We start from the raw sequence: 21,600 nt of genomic DNA, 5'->3' as shown, positions 1-21,600 counted from the left end.
TTTGCTTGCGGCCTTACGATTACAACTAAAATATTTTACGTGTCATGGCCTTAAGAATCGAATACCGTTCTAGGAATTCTCGCGCAACGACATTTCATCACAGTGCTCCAATAAGGCCGATACAATAATCGATAACAAGCGGCATAAATCGACGCCTCTCCTGCCTTACCGATCGGGCAGACGACAGGTGTGACGTCACGCGTCGACCGTCCCGCGATGCGTATCGGGAAACACGGGACCTTCCATCTTGAATGGCATGGTTCGTCTATACAGTGCGTGATGAAGGAGAGATGCGAGTTTTAGTGCGGACGTTTCGTTGGTATTACGCTACGTCGGGATCCGCGTGAGACTTAACGACGACGGTGACGCGAGAGGCTCTTCCCCTGCCCCACGCGATGGAGGCGGTGAAGGCGTTCAACGCGGAGGTAAGTAACACCCCGAGGTCCCTCCGCTTGTACGCGCACGTCTTAGAGGTCACCGTCGTAGGGGCAGCTCTCCCTCTCTACGCTGCTCTACGCTGCTCGCACTCAACTTTGCTCTTTCTACCTCATATCTCATTCTAAATCTCGTGAGAGAATCGCAAGAACCTTTGCGACGAAAGAATAAAATGATGCGTCGTCCCCCCCGAATCTTCCCCTTGGCTATAGTCAGCGTTGCTCTCGTTCGATCTTGACGAAAGGGTATCTTCGCCGAAGAAACGCAATTCGTTGAGACTCTTCGAAAAATTGCAATCACGATGATGGTTGCATAGTTACTCCAACGCCGGGACCTGGTGCGATTTGTTTTCGAAGGCCACTTGCCGAATCAGTGATCGCGGTTTTGTTGAGCGAATAGCTAGTTGTATTTTTGAATTATAGGATTATCAAACAAGCATGCACACATGTGATGTTGTGGTTTGTACGTCCAAATTAACCTTCCCAGACAACACGTATCCTCCAGAAGATCTCTTTATGTCTTAGATATCTTGTAGATATCTCCAAAAGTTGTTTTTATGTTGTCTTTACGACATCTTTTGGACGTGCATATTGTTAGGGTTGTGTTCACGATGCTAAAAATTACTCCGAGATCTCGGTTAGAAAAAGAGTTAACAAGTAACGTTTGAAGTATTTAGCATCTTCATCAGTGGTTGACCAGTCCATTGTGTATCTTGAAATAAGGTGAAAATTACAAAAGTAAACAAATTCATTAGATATTGACCAATTAAATTATGATTATTCTAGTGAATTTATACACTTTTGTAATTTTTACTTCATTTCGAGATACACAATTGATCCTCCGGATGTAATGATTCACTAGATGCATTCGGAGAGAGACACTACTTGTGTCGTTTCATCCTTGTTTTATGTCTAGTAATTAACGAAGATGGAATAACACAAATAACGCTAATAACGTCTCTTCTAACACATCCACTGTGTTACACTATGTCCTCTGTGTCTCTTGCTGAAAGCATTCTTTGGCCGATATTCATGGTCGGATCTTATATTTAAGACCAGTCTTAAGTACAGTGTTATGGCGAATTCGATTGGAAACACTAGTGCGCACTAGTGGTGCATATTACACTAGAGTGCTTTCAGTCGATTTCGCTATTAAGATGTCATGAACTAATAGAGCCGTATTAGCATCTTAAGATATTACTTAAGGTCTTGAAATAAGAACGAACTATGAATGCCAGCCTTATGACATGCTTATTATTGAGGGTTAATCATGTGACTTTTTGCTTAAAGCAAAAACATGAAAAGTCAAAATTTTTGTGTATATACATATATATACATATAATCACATAAATGCAACAAGTTTTTATGTTTCACATTTCCGCTTTAGGAAAATATTACATGATTGACTGTACTTGAAATGCTGCAGCTTTTGGCAGTGCAAGAATAGAGATATGTTGATATTTACTCTCTGTTCAAGTATATATTGGTCCGTATTCACATTTCATTTTTATTAATAAACGCACTTTGCATATAGTTTATGTTACATATACTATAGAATCTTAGAAATAAATGCATGTAAATAACAATTTACATAAATAATATATATTCTAATTCTTACTAAATAAAGTAAAACTCCATTTATCTGAACATGTTGGGGGACAATACAGTTTTGAATTGTTCACATATTAGAGTTTCATGGATTCTTCTTTTTATTTTAGTACTTATTAGTTCTGATAACAGGAATTGATCTTAAAAAAACTGGAATAAAAGGAGGAGCATGTCATGTTTTTTTAGGTTATCTGAGCAGCGTTATAGTTCAGTTCAAATAATATGTTTAGGTCTTTTTTTTGTGAACTGAATTAATGTACATTTTTGGAACTTAAAGTGATATTTGATATTTTTTTTTGGCAAAAGCAAGAGGGAAAGTTCTAATGCTGGAATAAAAAAAGAACTGGCCTTATAAGTTCGGATATTTAGAATTAGGCACAAACTTGTTTTATTGCACATAAATGTGTGCAGATAAAGGAATTATACTGTATATTACTTCTAGAAGACATAATTAATCAAGATTTAATTTTACAGCTCTCTGCTCTTTACGATGTCAAACCCCCAATCTCAAAAGCTAAAATGAATTCGCTTACACGAGGAGCCATCAAAGCAATAAAATTCTATAAGCATGTTGTACAAAGCGTGGAAAAATTTATTCAAAAAGTAAGTATTCAAATTTTTTCTTGGCCATACGTATATATATGTGTATTTTATAATTTATTTTATTTTGTTTTAGTGCAAGCCGGAGTACAAAGTACCAGGATTGTATGTAATAGATTCAATTGTTCGACAGTCCCGACATCAGTTTGGGATGGAGAAAGATGTGTTCGCTCCACGATTTGCAAAAAATATGCAGACTACTTTTCTTAATCTTTTAAAGTGCCCACAAGAGGATAAGAGCAAAGTTATACGTGTATTAAATCTTTGGCAAAAGAATGCAGTTTTCCCACCAGAAGTTATTCAACCACTTTTCGATCTGGCAGACCCGAATCATCCGATACATAAAGAACAGCCAGTAAATAGTAATGGTAAATATAAAAAATATACAATTACAAATGTGTATTTGGAATTAATAAATAATATAAATATGTGTGTGTAACTTGGAATACAATATGTATATATATACATGAAAAATATCTGCAGCATTAAAATAACATTTTAATACTAATAGGTACGTTAAATGCATCATCTGGAAGTAATCTGAGTAATGTAAGTGCAGTCACAAAAACTCCGCCCTCTACAATTAAAAATGCTGTGAAGGATCCCAAACTATTTCCATCTGGAAAAACAATTGATCCAGTATGGCTTGCACAAACAAAAATGGAAGCAGCAGTCAACGCAAACAAACTTTTGGTAATATTGTCACATATGTTTATACATTGTGTGCATATGTCATGAAATTTTATTTGATTTTATTTGTTTTCCACACAGAATCAGTCCAACTCTGGTCAGGTGGATTCCTCTTTTTTCGATCAGTTACAACATTTACAGCAATTACTTATGAAAAAGGATGTTACGAACGAACCAAAGAGTTCCGTCAAATTTGATAAAAAGTTGTTAGATTTTGATTACGGAGAAGAAGAAGATGACGATGTCGTTGTTACTAATTCTCCAAACACAGCTGCCTCAGCCAATACACAGCACAATACGGTTTCAGCAAACAGCAGTTTAGAAAGTCTTGGACTATTGCTTGCAAATCCAGAGGTACTTGCCGAATATCAAAAGTTAATAGCAATACTAAAGTAAAATATAATCTCACTATATACGTCGTGTTCTGTTCCATTTGAAGGTTATGAGACAATTACAAACTTTACAACAAACCATGCAAAGCAATGCAACCTCTTCACTCGAAATGGAAGAAAAGATGCGCAAGCTACAACAAATGAAACAACAGGAAGAAGAATTTGATAAGCATTTAGCACAAACTGTTCCTGTAAGTTGATCAGATAATTTTTTAATTTTTTAATGTTATGATTTTTGTATATCAATTTTTTTTCTCTTTCAGAATCTTCCATTTGCAGCTGAATGTGATTTAAAACCTTCTGATATTTTGAAACCAAGCACACAAAATTATGCATCAAATATGAATAGCAATGTGATGCAGGATATGAGTCAGCCACCACCTGGTTATCCACCAGCTATGTCATACTCTTCCCAGTCTTTATCGAACATTCGACAAAATCAGTCTGCGCATCAAAATCAAAAGAGTCCATTGCTTGATGAACGTCAAGAAACGCAAGATTATTCCGGGTAAATATATCATAATTTAACAATACCATAATTAACTAATTTAACTCTCTTATATAATGATCGCTTTTTTATAGGAATAGTGTCAGACGTGATAGCAGTAGTGTAGAAATTGTAAACTGTGAAAATGCGAGTTCCCAAAGTAGATCACCAGAACGATATCGACATCACAGTCGATCCCGATCTCCACGACTCAGAGATAGAGATAGAGATCGAGATAGAGATAGAAAATCTCGATCTAGAAGCAGATCGAGACGAAGAAGGTAATTATAAAGGCTTATAATCAACATTAAATGAAATTGTCTTTATTATTGAAGAATTTGGAATATGTTAAATATAAAAAAATAAAGATCGTCGAATGATTAACTTATATTTTTGTACTATTAATTTTATATTACAGACACATATTTCATATGTCTTATATACGTCTCCTTTTTCTTAGGTCTCGTTCAAGAGTTCGAAAACGTGATGATAGCCGAGAAAAGATGACAGAAGAAGAGCGGGAAAAGGATAGGGAGCGACGCAAACGCGGTTTGCCGCCAATAGTTAGAGATAAATTAAGTGGTATGTATTTTAAAGACAAAGGGGATCTTCCTCATTTTCTTTTGTGAATTAGAATAGCAGGAAAAATTAAACGCACATTTTTACAGTTTGCAGTACAACACTTTGGGTAGGACATCTGTCAAAACTTGTACATCAAGAAGAATTGTCCGATACATTTGGAGAGCTTGGTGATATCGTTAGCATTGATTTAATCTCGCCAAGAGGTTGTGCATTTATATGTATGAATAGAAGACAGGACGCATATCGAGCGTTAACAAAATTAAAAAATCAAAAGATGCAAGGCAAAGCTATTACGGTAATTATTTATAATACATTTCTTATATAATAGCTGAATAAATTTGAAATGCTTTAGTATATACAATATATTTCTATTTTAATTATACAGTTGGCATGGGCACCTGGTAAAGGAGTAAAAGGCAAGGAATGGAAAGATTACTGGGAAGTAGAGCTAGGCGTCAGTTATATCCCCTGGAATAAATTAATCAACATTACCGATCAAGAATTGGAGTTACTAGAAGAAGGAGGAATGATAGATGAAGACACATTACCTCCTCATTTAAAAGGTAAATTTCTTCAATTTGTACATACACATGGAGAGTACATTGACATGTTGCATGTGAAAAGTAATTGGAAAGGTAGTTTAATAAATTATGTATCAGTTTTATTGTTCCTGAAACATGGGTTACAATTACACCTCATAAGTCTTTCATTCGCAATCTTTGACTCCCCCACAAATCAATATTTTATAAACTGAATGCGGCATGAAAGTCAGACAGAAAAGAGATTGCTATTTACGAGTCAACTGCCCTTGCATAAGAAGATACATAATAAACTCTAGTTTCATAAATTAAAGATTGTATTCATGAAATTTATTTACCTTTCGCTCACAATTTGTTACAATTGTTATGCAATTTGCTTTTTTTAATTGGACAGCATTAGAGAAGAGTTTTTTAAAAGGCAAGTTTCAATTCAGTTACATAAATTAAAGTGATATGTAACTTGAACCAACTTACGAGATTAAATATTCAGAGTATTATTTTATTTTACAGAGTAATATTTTTGAACTGAAATCCGACTGTGAATCAGTCATGTTGAAATAGAACTCTGAATAGTTTTATATTGTTGTTAAAAATATTATTAATTCTATTAAAATAATTGATGATATTTTACTAAAAAGTATATTCGTATCATACATATTATTACATGTCATAATTAGTTACAAATTCTAAAATATGTAGGTTTGTTCTTTGTACCTGAACTAGTGTACACCTTTACTTAAAATCAAATAAGTATATATTTGAAGTTTGGTGAAAAGAGATAGAAAGTGCAAACTAGTGTAGTGACAAAGAACAAGCCTTATGTTTTCTTTTTTATATCACAGGGAAACTGAAACACCCTGGCACAAGTGCAGATGTTTTGCAACAGCAGTTGCATCTGCAACAGCAAACGATAGTTGCCACTGGCGCTCCCATACCTACTTTGACGGATGGTATTGTTAATGTCATACAACCGCCGGCTAGTTCACAGCAACAACAGCCGCAGCCGCCGCAGCAACAACAATTAGTCGACACTAGTCAACCGCCACCAATCAGACCTCCAACATCGGCTGCGCTACTGCCTCCACCGAACACTCAGTTGCAAATGATGCCGCCAGCATTTACAATGCCACCTGGAGTGCCACGTAAGATTATAGCGCGTTTATCAGTTCTTAAATTCAATTCATCTTTCTGATGAATATTTAGATGAGTATGATTTTGCAAGTGCAACATATCAATGCAGCATATATAATATTCAATATATAGTTATTCATAGTATTATACAATAATTTTAATATGGTTTGAATTATATATTATATTCTTATATATATATATTTTTATTTTTTATTCTTTTTTTATTTTTATACAATTCATAATATTCTTTATTTTATTGTTTTTTCTTGAGTTGTACACGCTTCATAAGAAAAAACATTTTTTTTGCATCACAGCAGATATCCATAATGATACTACGATTTAATGAGGTTTCTAGTAAAGTATCTTACGAATGATACAGGAATGATTAGCCACATGGGCCTACAAATGCCACATGGACTAATGCCGAATGTTCCAATCGGAGTACCACCACCTAACATGCAGAGTCTGCTGGGACCACCCGGCATGATGCAAACCATGTTGACACCCCCAGTAAACCCGCCATTTGGAGCAGGTGTTGGCGTAAGTTTATTGACACAAATTCCACTGCCCGCACCTGCAGCGCCTTCGGATAAACCAAATTCCACTGGTATGTACAATTCTTTAATAAGTATAATTAATAAAATAGTGTCTTGAGATATTTGCAATAGTTACATAATTTTCTATAGCTATACCATAACGTATTTGTCACATTGCGATGTATCAGTGATAAAACTGAATTATCTTTATGATAGAATCCTATACTAATTATATGAAAAATTGTTAGAATGATTTTCACATATGTAGCTTATAATGTCGTGAAGAAAAGATATTGATACAAGGCTGGATAATGGATAATTTTTGAGCTACGATGTATCAAAGATGCTCTGTAGGCAAAAATTTTACGTCTTCGATATATTATAATTAAAAAACTATCCATTATTTAGCCTTGTATTTGATATTTTTTGCTCACTACATTATACGTCAGAGTTAATATGATAGAGTTTTACGTATATATATATATCGTTATATATATTACAAATTAGTCTTACTTATATCCTTGTACTTTTTACGATTTATTACTTTAAGAATGACATAATGGGATATTTTCCTGTCTTGTTCAGATTTAAACGAAAATAACTTGTATACATAGAAATAAAATAGAAATAATTAGAATTATCAGCGCTAATATAGTACATGTGTATTCTCAAATCTAATTTTAATTGAATCCGCGATAATACTTAATATTCTTATCGCCCAGCAAAGTTGGCTAATCAGAGCCAAACAGGATACGAGATCCTGAACATTACAGGTATGCCGCACAATGTTCCACCGATTGGAGTACCACCGCCTACGACAGAGACGAGTATGCCGAACTTGCCGATGTTACGACAACCGTACGGAGTTGGTCCGGCGCCACCACCCATACAGATGCAACTACCTCAACAACAGCATCACTCGGATGATATGGACGTAGAGATGGAGGACGCGATGCCGCAAAGTTTGAGCAGCAACTTGCCCAAGGACAAGCCGAACCTCAGTGATCAGTTGATCGCGGCGATGAATATAAGCAGCAATGTAAACGACTGTCGTCTGGAGAACGACCAATCTCGTGAGTACAAGGAACGGGAACGTGATCGAGAGAACAGGGAAAGGAGAGACCGGAGTGATCGAGATCGCGGAGATCGCATGGATATCAACGAATGCAGGATGGATCGTGGCAGGGATAGAGGAAGAGGACGAGATCGCGGTCGAGATAATAGACGGAGAGATAATCGTGACGGTCGTGACAGAGAGAGGGATGATAGACGCGACAGAGACAGTCGTGAGACCCGGGAGAGTCGGGATAGCAGCAGCAGACACTCGGAAGGACCGAGTGGACAAAATCAAAACATGCAAGAAGGCGAGGGCATGACGAAGAAGGAAGGCAAGCCCAGTCTAGCCGAACGACTACGGCAGTTGGCGGACGGTACGTTACCGCTGGATGACCGAATGGACAGGAACATGCGTGGCAACCGAGTTGAGCGTACCAACGAACGGAATGACAGGACCTTCGAAGAAAGTCCTGGAGGTGGAGGAGGACGACGACCACCCGGTGACATGCCGATTTCATTGATGGACCTACCTAAGTTCCCTGGAGTGATGCCTCCGGATCGAGCTGACTTTCCGCGAGGACCGGATTTCCGACCGCCAGACACGCGCGAGTTTCCACAACGCGGCTTGCCTGACCGACCTGAGCGACAAAATTTCCCGCCGCGCGGTGGACCAAGGACTTCACAGATGGACGATTTTCACGATCCTAGAATGCAGCCTGGCATATTCCCGGAGGAACACTACGAGAATAGGTTAGGCCACAATGGGCCTCGACCTGACGACTTTCCGCCGGGCAGGCTAGGCCCGGCTAGAGACGAGTTCGAGCGACCAGAACGTGGTCCTCGCAGACCACCCGTGGACGAGTACGAACGTGAGCGTTTTGAGTACGAGATGAGACGCGATGGATTTGATCCGCGAATGCAGGACGGCTTCGATCACAGGAGTCACAATGAGCGCTCCGACTTCGATCTCCGCAGAAGGGAATTCTTTGGTGGGCCAATGGAGCCAGTGTTTGGAATGCCGCCTTTAATGGGGCCAAAAGGACCGAGAGGACCGGTTGGTCCTGATGGATTTGGACCACGCGGAGCCAGAGGACCCGGTAAGACTGAATTTTCTATTATCTTCTTTGTAACTATGTTTGGTAGTTTATGTTAGAAAATAGTTATTGTATGAGATATTATTAAGCGCATTTAATAAGGCCATGTTTCTTGTTGCAAATTGAAATAATTCTTACTAATTATTATCAATCGATCAATCGATTTGCTCCATAATTCTGAGTGAATCTTGATCTGTTCTAAAAATTCTTTATGAACATTCTAATGAACAATAGTTGTTTTACATGATATAGTTGCTAGCCATATGCGTAAACCCCAACGTGGTCTAGGGAGACGCTTCATGCAGATTAGGAATTTAAAATCCGTACGTATGATGACGGATAAAACCCGAGACGCCCCAATCATGAAACTACCATTCCCATTTGGAGCCCCGCGACATCCCAAAAAATTCTTATAAAAAGTATCAAAATTTTGATATATCTTTTAATAGCAGACAGTCAACATTAATATTAGGTTTTAATATTATATATTAAATATATAATATTATAGTTAATATATTTAACATTAAATTGGCAATCAGTCACTTTAACTTTTACAAACAGTTCTAATTTATCTATTTTTAATTTTTTACTGATTACTGTATGTACATTCATATTTGAAATATAGAGGCATTAAAATTTCTGATTTAAAAAATACTTTTAAATTTTATTAATTAAGAACATTCAAATGCATTAAAAAGAAATAATATGACTCATAATAATTCAATTTTAAATTTGATTTTAATTAAGAAAAAAGGAAGAGAGAAGAAATGAATAATAAATAAATATTGTTCTTAAAGCTTCATATTTCTTACCATATAAAATATTCAATATTGGTTCCTGTGCTCACATACGCATGTATTGCATGACAGCAGTAGTTATAAACTTTTGATAAACTTATGTCATATTTTTATACATAATAATTATATCTGTGACTATCCGTATGAATTTCTCAATGTTAATTTGTTCATTTAATTTCTTTACTCCGCGATTTACATGTTAAAAAAATATGCAATGTGATATAAAACAAACGAAGATGATCTGTTTTATTTACAGCGAATGTAATTATGTTGCTTCGTGCGTGTGTCACTTTGCTGTGTCTTTTGTAGGTCCTCTCATGTTCCATCTACGTGGCATGGGTCCGAGAGGTATGAGGCCCGGGATGAGGCCACCGTTCGCACCTCGAGGTCCACCATTCGATCCCAGAGAATCGGACTCTTTCTTCCGACCGCCATTCGATGAAATGCGCGGTCGTCCAGGACCGCATATCCGGCCACCGTTTGGCCCGATGGGTCCGCCGGCGATGCATGGGCCAGATGGACCATGGAGAAATCAGGAGGGCGGTGGGCCCGCATCATGGTCTGGACAGGAACCCGATGGACATGGACAACGTGAGAATCATCTTCCACGAGAAAAACAAAAATTAACGAAGCATCAAGATTATAAAAACATGTCCGAGCGGGAGAACCGCAACCGAAATCGAAAATCCAGGTGGGGCAATATTAGCCCACAAATGACGGATGACGTGGACGAGATGCCGTCGGAAGAAGCCGAAAATAAAATAGGGATATCAGATGACAGCAAATTAGAAGCGAAGGATAGCTTTGATGCTTCAGCCTCGGCTATTGATCAACAGAATCTTCTGATGCAAAAGAATCAAGATGAGTCAGTAATCCACGAGCAGAATATGATGCATAGTGACAGAGAAAACGAATTTGCAAGTATATCGAACGATAACAATGTTGATGAGATGAGTTATAAAAATGATGAGGCCAACGCCTTCGAAATTGGTGTGGATCATTTCTCCAGCAACGATTTAGCGCTAACGCAGCAGGGTGAAGAGGAACAGTGTGAATACGAAGCACCCATTCCAGCTGAAGAGTCAGCGCAGCAAAATGTGGTACAATCGATCGAACAAATAGGGCACGTCAGTGAGAATTATAGTGAACAATCAGTGGAACAGCAAGCGGACTTGTTATAAACAGAAAGGAAAGAAAGGAAGAAAAAGATCGATATTTGGAAAATTACCAAAGTGAAGTATAGAGAATCTTCAGGCAGATTCGTGTAATATATCGTTTAAATCGATACGATGTACATAGAGTCGTGCTAGTGAGAAAGAGCGAAAGAGAGCGAGCGAGAGAGAGAGAGAGAGAGAGAAAGAGAGAGCGAGCGAGCGAGCGAGAAAAAGAGAGGGAAAGAAAAAAAGTGAAAAAAAATTCGATTTTACAGACTCAGAATTATCACACTCTGGAGTGGTGGGGGAGCCATTGGGTCCAGTGAGTTGTTTTGAGAATCTTTCAATCGTCAAAATGTTCAATTGTTGACTCTCGTGTAAGTCTTAATCAAGATTTCTTCCCAACTGAAATCTGCTTAGATAATTGCTGTGATAGAGTGAACACAGGACCTGTTTATCTGTGTAGAGGTATATACAGAGATTCAATTCTTAATTGAAATTCTTTTATCAAAATCTTTACCACTTTTTTTCCTCTTCTTTTACGTTGAATAATAGTTGCAATTATATATATATATACATAACAAAGAATTATATATATGCATACATATATATATAAACGTATATATAGACACATTCGAAAGAATTCCATCATTGCCATCTATACGAAATCAATCTCCAGTCAATTTGTTTGTAGTTTTATTAAGAACTTTCCTGTAGTTAATTTCGAATCATCTATCGGGTATTGTACAGCGATAGTATCATACCTCATGCCCCTTTGAGGATTAATTTATTGAATTGTACATACTTTTATATTTTCGTAGCAGAACAAATGAATGAATATAATGTGCTGATTGCCATTGCTCAATCAAAGAAAGAAAAAGAATAAATATTTTATATATAACGTCTTTGATAACAAAAGAAACATGGCCTTGTTATTCCGATACGCGTGTAGCTCCTGATTACGACAAAATGAAAACGACAAACTAAGAAGTCTGCACGTGTATAATATACGAATTATATTTCTAGGCATCTACAGAGACATGTACATAACACAGTTCAGAATATATCCGTTTATCGTTTTCTTTCTGATCTTTTTTTTTATCGGTTCTGTGCTTCTTCCCTTGAATTTTTTGCATAAACGAATAATTGAAATGACCCTAATGTTACTACGCTAATTCACGGCACAGATTCATTTCATTCTGCATGAGAATTTAAATTAATCTGTTGGAGTCTAAGAGCGAGAATAGTTACAAAGGTACGACGTATCATACGCGTACACGCGCTTCCATTCAACTTACACACATCACACACACGTACAGACAACGTGGTTCCTGTGTTCACATACGCATGTATTGCACGGCGCAGCGATGGAAGACACGTGCTTGCGCTCAAACTGAGTGACAAGTGCAAGGTATTGTTCCCAATTACTTTCACATACCGTTAGTCAAGAAAATGTGACTAAGATGATATTAAGAGAGCCATTGCTTGGCCGCCACCACTCCAGGATGAAACTCGTCGATACATATATTACCCATTTAATTAATTATTATGTATCTTTAACGATATTAGAATAATGACTTATGGCTAAGAGATGGTATTGAGAGAGAACGACTTCCAAAGTTGAATTGTCCGATCGTGTTCAATTGTTGGACTCGTCAACTGAACCGAACTCTTTGATTTTGAAACGTTACTATTAGACGTTCACTTCGCGCCTTTAATAATAAATAAAAACTGGATTGTTAAGAAATAATGGTAGACTTTTTAACGAGTCGTTAAAATAGAATATGATAGCATTATTTCGACGCGTATAATAACAATGTTTGATATTTTCACGTTAGAAAATGCATGTATGCCTATTTCTTTGCTTTGAACTTACTTTATTATAAGTTACGTTTTACGATCATATATTCATATATGTGAATCCATGAACAAACAGCAACTGTATTTAAGAGCGTATACTTAATATGAACATAAAATAAATTGACAAAATATTCTTTCTTTTCACTAGTAGCATGCTGGTACTTATCGTAATTTTCAACAATCGTAATGTCCACATTTCGTTGACAAATTTTATAATACATATATTATAACGTATATAAGAATTAGAAGTTCTGTAAAATGTATTGTACAGATAACAATGTACTGACATTTGTTTATATCCATATCACTTATATATATTCGTTTTTTCTGGATTAATTTCTTCATAAATTGTTGTAATTCAAATATCATAAAGAATTTTCGAAATGAGTACGAGTATACAAGTGAAAAACTATTAGGACAAGCTGAATTGTTATTATTTATTTAATGTATAGTTGCATTTGCTTCCAATTCATGTAACACATTAAAGATACATTGTAATCATAAGTTTCATAAATGTAAAGTTTAACAAATTTTAAAAACGAGAACAAACCTGGAGTGGTGCGCGGCACTACATTCTAGGATTTTATACATATATTACAATGGGATTGTATATAAATTTTTAATCTAATTGTAATGTGAAACCTTTTTGAGGCATGTTATGTTTCCTCGTGTACAATTTGTTTAGCCTTTTAAACTTAACTCTAACGACTTATATATTTTTTTTAAATTTTATATATGCACTTTTATATATATATATATATATACGTATGTATGTGCGTGTGTTGTATATACACATATACTTAAGGGGTAAGCCAGAGTAAAATTTTTTTTTACATTTTTCGAAAAATTGATGTCTTAAAAATATGCTAAAAGATTTTTATAAAATTTGAAATGTTTCTCGAGTTATGTAAGTTTTAGCGAACGGGTGCATAGTGCTGAGATACACATCTTTAAACTTTAAAAGCGTTTTTCTCAAAACAACTTTTTCTCAACTGGCGGCGTTTATAACTCAAACAATTTTCGACCAATCGGCCTCAGCTTTGAACAGTAGCTTCACAAAATGAATAGTTTCAATTAAGCGTAGGAATTTTTTTTAATTGTTTTAAAGGGTGAGATGTTTAAGGTGTAAAATATAGTGAAATAAAAAATTTTTTTTAAACCGCTGCCATTTTGTAAAAAAAAATTTTTTTAAATCGCTAAGCTTAACTGAAACCATACAGATTTGAAATTTTCAAGAAACTTTCATTTCAAATAATTACAACTTGAGTTCTCTACGCCGCCGATGGATCATGTTTTTTGAACACAGAAGTCTATCATGCTGTGCAACATCGTGCACAGCATGATAGACTTCTGTGTTCAAAAAACATGATCCATTGCCATATATTTATATTTTGACACATAAAAATTCTTCAAATGTCTGCAAAGTGTGCCAAATTGATGTACCAACTCATATTTCTTCTAAGACTTATAGTTATTTAAAAAAAAAATGACAAAGAAAGGCCTTTTTTAAGGTCTTTACTCTAGCATATCTTTTTAACACACGCACGCATACGGAAAAAATATATTAATAGATGTTATTACATAATAATAGTTTAATTGAAAATAATCTTGTTAATTTAATAAAAGTATTAATAAAACAAGTAACATTTTATAAAAACAAAAAATGGCGCATTTATCATATTAATATTTGAATTAGCAAGATTGTTAAACTATTATTAATTAATGTCGTTAATTTATCATTTTGTTTTTCGATGTATACATATATATCTATAATTTTAAAAAATATATATAAAGAAAAGAAAAATGTATATATGAAAAATGCCTTTGCAATATTAGATATTATTTTTTTTAATTTGATTCTAATTGATCTCTTTATTTTTACTTATATCTATTTAACATAATAAAGAATTATTACGTATAATATTTTATAAATATATTTGTATGTATATATAAATTATAAATTAATTTTTCAATTTTAAACTTATTTTTCTCAGAAACGAGAGATATATGAAAATATTGTATTTTATATCTTCGTTCTGCTTGTGCACGAGGAATCATCTTTTTCTAGTTACATTACAGTTTCATATCCTATATATAAAATATTTTCTTTTATAAGATCATTTTATGAAGTGTTTTAATTACTTTTCATTTCAGTGAAAACATAAAATTACTTTTAAATATTCATTGCGGCTATTACACAATACAAGCATGTTAAATAATACGTTTTCTGAAAAGTTGTGTACTATTAAAATGTGTTTAAAAATTATTCGTTAAACTTAAATACGTGAATCTGCGAATTATAGAATTAATAAACCAAAAGTAATTTTGCCACAACTAAAAATCATATTTCATAAAAAGATCATTTTCTATTTTTCTTTCAATTTTTATGCTCTTTGATAATTATTTAATTCGATAATATTAAATAATTAATTAAACATTGGTTAACTGCTTGATTTAATATTTAAACAATTTTTCATTTATTCACAATTCTTTTTATTTAATGAAATTATCGTGGATGGATAATCAATCATAAAATATAATCATAAAGTCGTATTTTATCACATATAGAAACATTTTTATTAATATCTTACATTAACGTTATTGTTGATATTCAGATATCTATGAAATATAATCAATTTAATATTATTTGATTAAATATGATAGCACGCACACACATTCAATGTTAGGGGATATTAAACGAAATAGAAATTACCGAGTAATTTATAAAACACTAAAAAAAACTTTAATAAATTAACACGTTTGTTAAAAAGAGTTACATTAGAAAGACCTGATATTTAAAATTACGTTATTACATATTCATTTGTATTCTTTTTGCAGAATCTTGTATAATATAACGTTACTGCATTCGTAATATAGGTAAGTATTAGTATAGATTGCAATAACTTTTGTAATGAAAATTGCACAGAAAATTAATAGGGATGATCAATACATATGCGCAAATATTTCCAAACTTATATTTGACGCCTGAGTTTGTTCAAAATTATGAAGCATACAAGCTTCAACCACAGGCAAGATAGCACAATACAATGTATGAGAAATGCATCAAGTCATATAAAGGAAATACATTGTTATTTCAGAACATCCTTATTTTCCTTCACAAGTTGATACTATATAGCAGATTTTTTTAATGATTAATTACAAATTTGATCGCGGTAAATGGATGTTTTTGATAAAAAAAGTTTTTACAAAAAAATTATATTCAATATATGTAAAAATTATTATATTCAATATAAATTATTTTTTGGTACATCCGCAAATTGGACATAATGAAGTAAAAATCTTAATAAGTGGACACACACGCACAAGCTAACTGCGAGAGATTCATACTGTAAGTATTTTAGAAGAAATTAAATTTTTATTTTTGTAACTAACATTTTTGTTACAAAAATGAATGCATACATGTATTTATATCTTTCTTTATTTTTATCTTTAGTCATTTAAGAATGAAAAAATGCAGCCTTCATCACGTTCGTTAATGAGTACATAATTAGATTGGACACTTATACACATATATAATATGCATATATAATTGGATATACTTATATATCATATATATAAGTTGTATATATGATTGAAAGCAAGAGTGCTCACTAGAAGTGATAGATATATTATCTTCCTTGACATTGTCATACTGTGGAAAATCGGAGAATTTTTAATTATATCTTATCTAAATTTTTTTTAGCAGTCATGACAAAGTCTTATGTCTATTAACACTAGAATAAATGTGTGGATTATTCACAAATGTGATATATTTTTACAAATTCCCAGTATTGTAAAAACAATGCTAAATGGAGTAACAACCTACATTTTGCGTTTATCATATTTATCCTAAGGTTAATTAAACGTTTACTTAATGGTATTTAGAATCTACGAATGATAAATAACGATATATTGAAAGTAAAGCATAAATTCTGGTAGCATATATAATATAATATATACAAGATTGATTTAACACACGAGACACAACCGTATCTCCTGATATAAAAATCACGTCTTCGAAAAATATAATATATTCTAAATATCCAAGTGTAAGATAAATCCCTAAAAATAGAAAGAAAATACTTTACAAAATATCGTCATTTTTCACGAGATTAATAATACTGGAAAAGTGTTTACACATTGTAAATATTAAATGCTGGAATATATTAATATATATATTATATAAAAATGTTGTACAATAGAGAGTAAAGCTCTATTAAAAGTTTTTATCCAACTGGAACGCAGTGTAATAGATATAATAAAAACAGAATCATATTGATATTATGACAATAAACAGGAAGCATAATTATCTTGGACTTATTTAGGTCCGTTCAACTCTGGATATTAGAATTACAATAAAAAGGAAAAATGCGATGTTTAAAATAACGTAAACATAACGTAAAATAACATAAATTAATGCTTTTGTATCGGTAAACTCCAGGCTTCACTTTTCATGTTCTTAAAGTTATAAAAACCGCGCATAATAAAAAACTCGCCCCTTATTTGGTTTTATCTACCGCTTCCAATCGTTCGATGGTAGGCGGATGTGAATGATTCCACCAGGAATACCATTTATCATGTAAAGGATATCCCAAATTATCCTTCTGTAATTTTAAAAGAGCTGCTTTTAAAGCCTCGCCGTGGCCTAATTTCGTGGCAAAAAGATCTGCTTGAAATTCATGTATTCTGCTGATCACCACGATAATACAATTAAAGATCTGAAAATAATAAAAAGAGTTTGTGTGAATAATTTTCTGTTTATGTGCAATAGAAAAATTTAATCGATACTTACTGTATTCAGTGGTATTAAAATATACATTGTTACAATAAGTAGACCGATAATGATGGGCTGACTATCGACGAAGCCAAAAGCGTTATACATTGGTGTGTATCGCAAGAGTTTGGCAAACATAACAAAATTGGCTACAAGTATTATCTGAAAAAAAGATATATATTATTAAAAACAAAATATTATTAAATACAAAGAAGAATCTAAAGAATTTCTCAGATTATATACAACATATTTTATTTTTTAAAATATATTATTTTATTAAATTTTATTAAGTGATTCTTTAATAAATGCAAAGTACTTAGCAAATATTAAGGTGTTACTACTGATGATGCAAGGCCAATTCGAAATAATATATATAAATGACGATATAAATCAACTTTAAAATTATACCTGACTCAGCAGAAATCCTTTCAAAGCATGATTATGTTTCCAATGACCCAATTCATGCGCGAGTACCGCCAGTATTTCATTCGTATCACAACCAGACTCTTTATCGGCATCATTGCCGTCTTTCTTGCAATAATCCTTAATGAGTGTATCAAAGAGAACTATCCTCTTGTATTTATAAAAACCGTATAGATAGGCATTGCTGTGTGACGATCTCTTGGAGCCTTCAACTATAAACAACTTGTACAAAGGATATTTCAAGGAAGCTGCCAATTCTTCGATCTTTTGCTTTAATTCACCCTCGGGCAATGGTGAATATTTGTCAAATAATGGTGCAATTACTTCTGGATACAAAATCATTAAAAATAACGTTACTAGCACAGTTAATATCCACAAGTACCAGAAGAAATAATCGCCACCATTTTGCACAATCCAAATTACACCACACGAAAGAGGTAAACTGATAATTTGAGTCACGAGGAACCTCTTAATTTCGTCTTTAATAAAAAACATAGCTGTCTGCAAATAAGTAGTAACAATAATTAGCAAAGATCTTTTTCAATCAAATCTAACGCTCAATAATTAAATGAAGATTATAAAAATGTCTTTATATTGCATGTAAAGAATCTTACTTGTTTATTGAAGCCATGTTTCTGTTCCAAAACAAAAGTATCATATATCACCATTGGCAGACTGATTATGTGGAAAAATATGCTTAAGATAAAGCAACATACGTTGCTTACCACCATTTCATTCTCGTGATTGAAACCATAATACTTTGTTATTTTAATGCTCCATTGCCAGAAAAAGGAATAGCCATAAAATATCAGCATTAACTGTAAAAATACCATGTTATATAATACAAATCCATGAATAATATCTTAAAAAATTTCTATTTTAATCCTTTTTTCAATGCATAATTTTTTATCTTTTCACTGCCGTTTTTTACAAGGTTCCAGTTAAAAATATAAAAGTGAAAACGAAATCAAATCTTGCAAAACCTCTTTGTTGTTCGAATGGTGGGATTTTCGAGGCATCAAAAAATGTGCACAAAAATATAAAAAAAATTTTTGTCCTTTAAAATTCAATGAACATCCAAGTATCCATCGACAAAAGAATTAATCAACAGTATACAGAATTCATAGAAGCGTTTCATGATACTCACGGTATTATAAATCTTAGAATACATATCCTGTACATTACTGAAGGTATTTCTGTCTAACTCATATGCACGAGCCTTATCATACGTATCTTTACTTATCAAGCCCTCAAGCGATTTGGGTAAATCAACCAGACGTTGCATCAATGCTCTCTGTAAATATACATAAATCAGAAATATTGGCTGTAATTACGAATCAATTCATTTGTTTACATTTCTAAAATAATCTCTTCTATATATAAAAATTAAAATAAAAATTGAAATAAATGTGACATAAATAAAATACAGATATGTAAATATATAGAAATTTAATCAACAAATCATATAAACTTGCTAATTTTAGAGTTACACAGCGTTATGAACATTATACTAAAAAAGTGAAAAAAAAAGATTACAGGTTAGAAAGGTAGATTTTACCTGGCGGAAACTTAAATAATGCTCCCAAAAGCTCAATAGCCATATTATGCATAAAACTATTTCAAGAAGATGTTTCTCCCAAAAATTTACAAGTGCCTCCATTTTGTTAAAATATTAACGAGATGTTCAGAATCTTCTTCTTCTTCTTCTTCTTCTTCGTCCCCTGTTTGGTTTTCCCAAGATGTTTAGAACCTCGCGCTAAAGTAAAAATCGCCGTTATGGCGATTAACACGGAATGTGAAAGAAATCCATGGCAATGGCTCTCTAAAGTGAAGAAAAATTAAGCAGTAAGACACGAGCAGTACGCGAATGGGCCAATCAGAGTGAAGACCGTAACTCAGTAATATAAACAGCCAATCCAACATGTTGCGATTTCCTTACTGCTTACGTCTTCTTCTTCTTTACACCCCTATATTGCTTTCCGACCCATTCATAAGGGTCATAGTATCATGCGATAAATCTACTGATCTAGTGTATGTTGGTGTATGTGCCTCTTCGAGGTCACACGTAGTCGATCCACAGTTTTGTCTCGATCGAATCAACGTGAAATTCACTATAGGCCTTTAAGTCTATATGTCTTTAAATGTCTTTGATTGAATCAAGATATTACGTAACTCGTATTTGCTCGTATTGAAGCAATAGTGCTCTGCGTCCTCCGCGAATACACAATTTTAGTATTTAATCGCGAGGTGGAGGTGGAGCGAGGTGTTCTCCTAAACGCGAAAAATCGTGTACATAGGGCGCATCCTGCGCCGCGCAGGTGGAATCGGTGGAATCGATCGATGAACCTGTGAACCCGGATTCATTGACCGCACCTAGGTCTGTAGGACATGTGATTCCTGCCATCATTTCATAGGGTGCATCCCATTTCACGCATGATGTACATAATGCATCATCTATTCTTGTTTAACATTCGGTGAACAAGGATAAATGATGCACCATGTGTGAAACGAAATGCACCCATAAGTTTTCTGCAACAAGGACGGGAACACAGACCGGTATTCATAGGCCGGTATTCATAGTCGATTCTTATATTCAAGACCGTCTTGAGTATAGTCTTAAGACGTCACGAATCAATCAGAGGGTTAGTGTCTTAAGACATTACTTAAGACGGTCTTGAAATAAGAACTAGTTGTGAAGTCAGATCTTATATCTAAGACCATCTTAAGAGGATGCTGGAGCGACGGCCGAACTTGATCGATGTCGATAAAACAGATTTTTAATTCCAAATAAAATATTACATACATCGAGAAAACGTTACATACATTAATTAAAACATTATGTACATTAAGCAAAATCATTAAGTAAAACGTTACGTACATTTCTTGCTCTGCTATATCCAGGGCCGACAAACTCACATATGATGAAAAGTTTTCAGTTACGCTTCCCCGGCTCTACCAGAGTGCGCCAGTGTAGCATTAAAAAATGATGTTTATTACATGGTGGAAGGGATAACATGGTGTGTGCACAAAGCTAATGCCCGTATCACATTACGCATTGGAGATTGAGGATTGCGAATTAAGGATTAGAATTCGACCAATCAGGTAATTTTAATTTTAATCCGTTTCGTTCTAATTGGCTGAACTCTAAGGCCGGAATCAGTCTACGCATTGAAGATTGAGATCGAAGATTGAAGATTGAAATTTGACCAATGAGGGCAAAGGAATTTTAGCTCCTATTGTTTTGATTGGTCAAATTTCAATCTTTTAATCTTCAATCTCAATCTTTAATGCCTAGTCTGATTCCGGCCTAATGCGTGGTCTACAATGGCAGTATCAGTAATGGATAAGGCTGTAAGAGTAAGAAATTGACCAATCACAGTCGATTATTCTTCTTACATTCAACTGTAATTGGTCAATTTGTTACTCTTACAGTCTCATCCACT

General features: G+C 33.9%; 2 protein-coding genes across 5 annotated transcripts; one reads left to right on the top strand and one right to left on the bottom strand.

Annotated features, from left to right (window-relative positions):
* The first annotated feature begins 248 nt into the window (after positions 1-248).
* On the top strand, positions 249-11,569 carry Isha (Insulator su(Hw) mRNA adaptor). Of its 2 annotated transcripts, none has more exons than XM_018454945.1 (15): positions 249-425; positions 2,517-2,645; positions 2,719-3,010; positions 3,154-3,335; positions 3,414-3,686; positions 3,772-3,915; positions 3,988-4,232; positions 4,307-4,492; positions 4,672-4,793; positions 4,880-5,088; positions 5,179-5,356; positions 6,175-6,474; positions 6,843-7,070; positions 7,749-9,152; positions 10,256-11,569. In XM_018454945.1, the coding sequence occupies exons 1-15, from the start codon at positions 396-398 to the stop codon at positions 11,125-11,127; spliced, it is 4,794 nt and encodes a 1,597-aa protein (XP_018310447.1). In that variant the 5' UTR covers positions 249-395; the 3' UTR covers positions 11,128-11,569. The 2 variants fall into 2 exon arrangements, with proteins under 2 accessions (XP_018310447.1, XP_018310448.1); XM_018454946.1 differs by having other exon boundaries at positions 7,773-9,152; positions 10,256-11,127.
* A 5,885-nt stretch (positions 11,570-17,454) lies between these two features.
* On the bottom strand, positions 17,455-21,112 carry LOC108727062 (CAAX prenyl protease 1 homolog). 3 transcript variants are annotated; one of them, XM_018454972.1, is made up of 7 exons: positions 21,036-21,112; positions 19,716-19,979; positions 19,305-19,451; positions 18,772-18,975; positions 18,143-18,658; positions 17,753-17,896; positions 17,455-17,678 (listed from the first exon to the last, which is right to left on the bottom strand). In XM_018454972.1, exons 2-7 carry the CDS (start codon positions 19,815-19,817, stop codon positions 17,460-17,462), a joined length of 1,332 nt encoding a protein of 443 aa, XP_018310474.1. In that variant the 5' UTR covers positions 19,818-19,979; positions 21,036-21,112; the 3' UTR covers positions 17,455-17,459. The 3 variants fall into 3 exon arrangements, with proteins under 3 accessions (XP_018310474.1, XP_018310475.1, XP_018310477.1); XM_018454973.1 differs by having other exon boundaries at positions 19,716-19,913; XM_018454975.1 differs by lacking the exon at positions 21,036-21,112 and adding an exon at positions 20,053-20,939.
* Positions 21,113-21,600: the final 488 nt, after the last annotated feature.

Source organism: Mycetomoellerius zeteki, unplaced genomic scaffold (assembly GCF_001594055.1).
Source record: "Mycetomoellerius zeteki isolate Tzet28-1 unplaced genomic scaffold, Tzet1.0 scaffold47, whole genome shotgun sequence".
Classification (NCBI taxonomy): Eukaryota; Metazoa; Arthropoda; class Insecta; order Hymenoptera; family Formicidae; genus Mycetomoellerius; species Mycetomoellerius zeteki.
This window is presented reverse-complemented; position numbering and strand designations above follow the sequence as displayed.